General features: G+C 51.0%; 1 protein-coding gene across 1 annotated transcript in view; it reads left to right on the forward strand.

The window, feature by feature from the left end:
* The window catches only part of LG05H19orf44 (linkage group 05 C19orf44 homolog), a 13675-nt gene extending 8494 nt beyond the window's left edge, over nt 1-5181 (forward strand). The window contains exons 7-11 of the mRNA XM_048496626.1: nt 386-552; nt 2235-2417; nt 2927-2993; nt 3145-3388; nt 5133-5181. Of these exons, the coding sequence (XP_048352583.1) occupies nt 386-552; nt 2235-2417; nt 2927-2993; nt 3145-3388; nt 5133-5181 (710 nt within the window). The remainder of the gene's footprint in view (nt 1-385; nt 553-2234; nt 2418-2926; nt 2994-3144; nt 3389-5132) is intronic.
* Nucleotides 5182-5487: the final 306 nt, after the last annotated feature.

Here is a 5487-nt window from a genome sequence, read left to right on the forward strand (position 1 = left end):
GGGGGTATGCAACTTTTGTCCCTTTGTCCAGGACATCTTGTGATCCGTGAGTCACGGGGGTCTTGTGACCGGTGAGTCTGCTTGCCCAGAGGGCAACAGATGGCGCAGGCATTCCTGTGCACTGTCTGAAGCTCTGCCGGGTTCACAGGCTCACCCCAACAAGACTACTTGCCAATAGACTACTTCAGCTGGCCCATGGACAGAGTAGCGTGCCATGGGAGGGTTACGCAGACCCAGGGGAGATCTAGGAACCATTGTGCCTGTGCCAGGCGCAGCCATGGCAATCATTCTGCAAAGTGATGCCCCAGAAAGGAGGGGGGGAGTGAAAGTCGACAGTGCTGCAGCCAGGAGTTCTTTCATCTTGATCTTGTGTCTCCTGTAACAGAACTGACAACATACAGTCCTGCCGTGTCAGCCTTAAACGACATGTTAAAGCAGAATTTGCTACTTATCCAGCAGTTTGTGGAGACCAGCCGCCACCTTCACTTACATTTCGTGGCACTGCTAGAGGAGGAAGAGTTCCACTACCACACACTGGAGGAAGCCAAGATGGTAAGAGCTGCTCTCACTGTCCCTCGGGTGTCCTTGTTGCCTTAGCAAGCAAAGGGGGCCTTGTACCACTAGACTAGATGAGGCCTTTAAAAGGACCGTTCGTAGCAGCTTTCCATGTTGGAATTGTTAATTTTGTTGTAAAAGAACAAATGTTTATTTTAAAAAATTATCACTTAAACATGAACCAGAAACTGCCTCAGCTAGAGAGAGAGAGTGATATTTGCTCCACAGAAGCGCCCGTTTTCCCCCTCACGAAGTGACTCCCTGGCTCATCGTTGGCCCTGGTGCCATGGAGAGAAGCATGTCAGAGCCTGACCTGCCTCTGAAGATACCAATCACAGCCTGAGGCGAAATATTAGGACCAGCCAGAATGGCTCAGTTGGAGGTGTTTAAGAAATGTTGCACCAGCTGCATTGGCTCCCAGTAGAGTTCCGAATCATCTTCAAGGTGTTGGTGATGACCTTTAAGGCCTTACGCGCCCCGGGGCCCTCGTATCTTCGAGACCGCATCACCCCATATGTCCCGGCACAGCCTCTCCGTTCAGTGGAGGCCAACCTATTGGTGGTCCCTGGCCCCTCGATGATACGGCTGGCCTCCATGCGGGCCAGGGCCTTTACGGCTCTGACCCCAGCCTGGTGGAACGCTCTCCCACCAGCTGTCCGGGCCATGCGGGATCTTACCGAATTCCGCAGGGCCTGCAAGACAGAGTTGTTCCGCCAGGCCTTTGGAGGAACCAGCCGCTGATGGTGCCCCCCTCCCCCCTTGGTCCTTTACATCTGGGCCCCCTGCCATCTTGGGATTTGCCGTTTCCCCCTCTTGAGAGAGGATTTAGAGATGGGGTAGCTGGACGCCACTTTATTCACCTTAGTTATTATGATCAGTCTTTATTTTTATCGCTGCTTTTAAAGGTTTTAGCTGTTTTTTTTATATGTGACTATTTGATGTGCACCGCCCGGAGCCCTTCGGGGATAGGGCGGTATAAAAGTCCAATAAATAAATAAAAATGTACCAAGTGTGCAGCAAAAATCACTCACACTGATGAGCATGTCCTTTGTTGTGCCTTGGAGAAGGCCACAATGTCTCGTCCTATAAAGTTTGCCAAAAGTTTACAACAAAGACACAGGCTGATAGGGATTGTAAGTTAAAAGCAGATCTGTATGAGAAGTCGTTGTCAGTAGTGGAAGAGGCTCCTAAGAAGACTACGGCAGGTCTGCAAAAGGAGTTGGAGAGCTTGATGGGACCTTGCCTGTGCTGAGGACTCCCTCGCTGAGGTCTCTTTCACCAGCCCATGTGTCGGATGGGGATGATGTGTCAGTTCTGATGGGGGCCTCGAAACCAAGACCTGTGCAACAGACAGAGTGGCCAGTGTTGCAGCGAGTGGCAGAGCTGAGCATATGGGTGAGGAAGAACCCGTTGCAGTTGTTAGGATGGCCAGTATTTCAGCAGCAGGTGGCAGAGCTGGTGAGGTGCATACCTTGGTTGGAACCGAGGTCTGTCAACCATCCAGTGGGATTGGAAAGTCTTGGTGAAGGAAAGCCTTGTCAGATTCAGATGATGAGGACCATGCAGTCAGTTCCAAAGATGAAGTTGGTGCGGATCTGGGAGCCTCCCACAATGAATAGTTTGCAGAGGAACCATCATTCTCACCATCAGAGGATCACTGAGCTCGTTATGGTTAACAGATCCAGGGCTTGACATTAAGCTGGTGTCTGGGACAAGGCAAGGTGTTCACCAAGTTGGACTTGAAAGAGGCATACTATCGAGTACGCATAGCCGAAGGTCAGGAGGGCCTCACAGCTTTCGATACTCAGTTTGGTCACTTTGAGTACCTGGTCATGCCTTTCGGCCTCAGTGGTGCCCCAGGGGTATTTATGAACTTAATGAAGTGCTGCATGTTGTATATTTGGGCCATGTCCTCATAAATGCAATATATTTGGGCAGTGTCCTCTTAAATGCAAACTCCTCCTCCTCCTTTTCTTCTCACCAAGGACAAGGGGCCGACAGCCAGCAAGCCGGGAGCCCCTTACTGTGGACTAAACGTTGCCAAGCAGCATTTGACACCTTAAAAGCCTCCTTCACATCCAAGCTGGTCCTAAAACCATGGTGGCGAACCTTTGGCACTCCAGATGTTATGGACTACAATTCCCAATTCCCATCAACCCCCCAATTGGCCATGCTGGCAGGGGCTGATGGGAATTGTAGTTCATAACATCTGGAGTGCCAAAGGTTCGCCACCACTGCCCTAAAACATGCCAACCCCAATAAGCCTTTTGTGGTGCATGTTGACATCTCGGACCTGGTGATGGGGGAGGGCTCTCCTCCAGATGGGGGAGGGTTTGGAAAATTACCCCCCTGTGCTTATATGTCCAAAAAGTTTGTGGGTTCTGAGTTGAATTGGACAGTCGGTGACAAGGAAATGGGGGCCATCAAACTGACAGCAGGTTCCTTGGCCATAAGAGTTCCCCTGGTATATACACTCTTGCATCAGTGGGCTGCCTCTATGACGCCCGAGCCTCCGACCCTGGCTGCTCCTGGAGACTTGACAGGGTTTTCAGAGTGCCTTTCCCTTCCTGCCTGCGCTTCCCCCTGCAGCTGAGTTTGAGGCAGAGGAAGGAGAAGTTGAGGTCTCTCTCTGCTCAGGGAGCCTTGTTAGCACCCCTCCTGATAATGACTGGGGTGACCTTGATCCTGCTTCATCTAGCGAGGACTTGAGACTCTACAGTGAGCAGATGCTCAGGATGGCCAGAGCACTGGACACTGCTGTTGCCACGTCTGATACCAGACCGAAGGACAGGGAAACCCCCTCTGACTGGCGGATAAGGCAGCCACCTGCTCTGTCAGGCGGAGGGGAAATGGCGGCCGCAGCCTGCCCGTTGCTGGCTGCACGAAGCAGGGGAAAACCCCTCTACCCCATGGAGCAGGCAGCCACCTGCTCCATGGGGCAGAGGGGGGATGGCAGCAACAGCCTGCTCGGTGCCACCGGCTCTCGCTCCATGGAAGCTGTCAGCGCTGAGCAGGGAAGACTCCCCTCTGCCCCACCAGAGCAGGCAGTCCGTGGGGCAGAGGGGGCACCCTCTTTGGGAGTCCATAACTTTGGACCCCCTGAACCAAACCTCACCAAACGTGGGTGGTATCAACAGGAGGGTTTCCTGATAAATCCCTGAAAATTTGGTGCTGCACCCCTGCAGGCCAAAAGCCGAAAAAAAACACTAAAAATACAAAAAACCACAAGCGGGGGCGGAGCTTCGGACATTTAATGGGGAAGTTGAACCCAAGAAATCCCCCTTACCTACATCCTTGTCCTGGAGTTACTTGCAATAAATGCATGGTTTGCTGTTGTTGATTTGAAGGGCGCTTAGTTTCATGTGTCCATTTGCACAGATCACAGGAAATACCTCAGCTTTAGGCATGACGAGCAGGCATTCCATTTCACTGCCCTCCCTTTTGGTCTGGCCAGGGCCCTGAGGGTCTTTACCAAATGTATGACTGTGGTGGCGGCAAGTGATTTACACGGGATCTTCAGAATCATCTTTGCTGATGTTTACCTTCCGACTTTAAATAAAGACTTTAGAGCAATTCTATAGGTTCTGTTATTTTCGGACCCGGCGTCTGACAGGTGCGAGGCGATTTGTAACACCACAATATCTCCAGGCTTCAACTCACAGCATGGCGTGTACGGCTGATAAGGGAACGACCTCTGAGGGTGTCTGTGAGGTGATTCTGCAGGCACGCAAGCCCTCCACACATTATTCCTGTGACAGAAAGTGGGACTCTTTCTCAATTTGGCAGAGACCAGAGGTGGCAACCCCTTCAGCTGTCCATGTTGAACTATCTTCTGGTTTTAGCCAAAAAGGGATTGGCTGTCTCCTCCATTAGGGTGAATATAGCAGCCATCTCTGCAAACCACAACACAAAGTTCTTCCATGTGCTCGCTATCACTTTCCCTGTTCAGACAATAACTCACTTGTTGGGTTTGAGGATTTTATTGAAGACAGAAGACAGATCTGGGGAAAAGGCGCCAAAGCAGTTGATAATATGTCGCAGCAAATCCCCACCCCCACACGTGAGCTGAGACAGTTAGAAAGAGTCCAGCCTGAAGGCTCATCCCAGCCGCCAAGCTCCAAGGCCAGGGAAACAGATAAAGCAGCAGCACCTGCAAATGCTAAAGCGCTCTCCAGCAATTCCCCCCTCCCAGCTGTAAGGTTGTGGTGAGTGTGTGCATTCCGACCTTGAGAGGTTCCCGCCTGAGCTTTCTGGCTCCCTGCCTGGGAAGGGGAATTTTGCTGTTTTAGGTTATCTCTTACTTGCTTACTAGTCTGTGTGAAACTCTGGCTTGTTTACACTGTCTTGGCGGGAACCTGCTTTGACACTCTGTAAAAGCTGTTGACCGAGATCTGGGGCTCCAGATCTCGCATCGTCTGTATCTGACTAAGAATGCCAGCTCAATAAAGAACTCAGAACGGTTACTTTTGCCCTGGACTCTACTGGTTCGTTACACTAGCAATGGCATCTTGACACTCGCAACCCTTGGCTAAGAGGTTCCTGAAGGGACACACTAACATGTTTCCCCCTTGCCCTAGGATAGTTGCTGTCCCTAGTTTTATCCAAGTTAATGGGTGCTCCACTTGAACCCCTGCGGTCCTGTGAATTCCAATACCTATCCTGCAAGGCTGACCTTTGGAGCATCGCTTCTACAAGACTTTGTGAATTGACCACCTTTCAAATTGACACCCCCCCTCCCCTAAAAGGCATTTAATGAAAAGGTGGCATTGTATCCCAGTCTTGATTTCCTACCCAAGGTCACATCGGCTTTCCACCGAACTCAAGTAATTTTGCCGGTTTTCTTTCCTCCTCCTTCTAATAAGAGGAGAAAGCGCCCCTAAACTTGTTAGACATCAAGAGCGTGTTATTGTATGACACAGACAGAACAAAGCA

This window comes from Sphaerodactylus townsendi, linkage group LG05 (genome assembly GCF_021028975.2).
Source record: "Sphaerodactylus townsendi isolate TG3544 linkage group LG05, MPM_Stown_v2.3, whole genome shotgun sequence".
In the NCBI taxonomy this organism is placed as follows: Eukaryota; Metazoa; Chordata; class Lepidosauria; order Squamata; family Sphaerodactylidae; genus Sphaerodactylus; species Sphaerodactylus townsendi.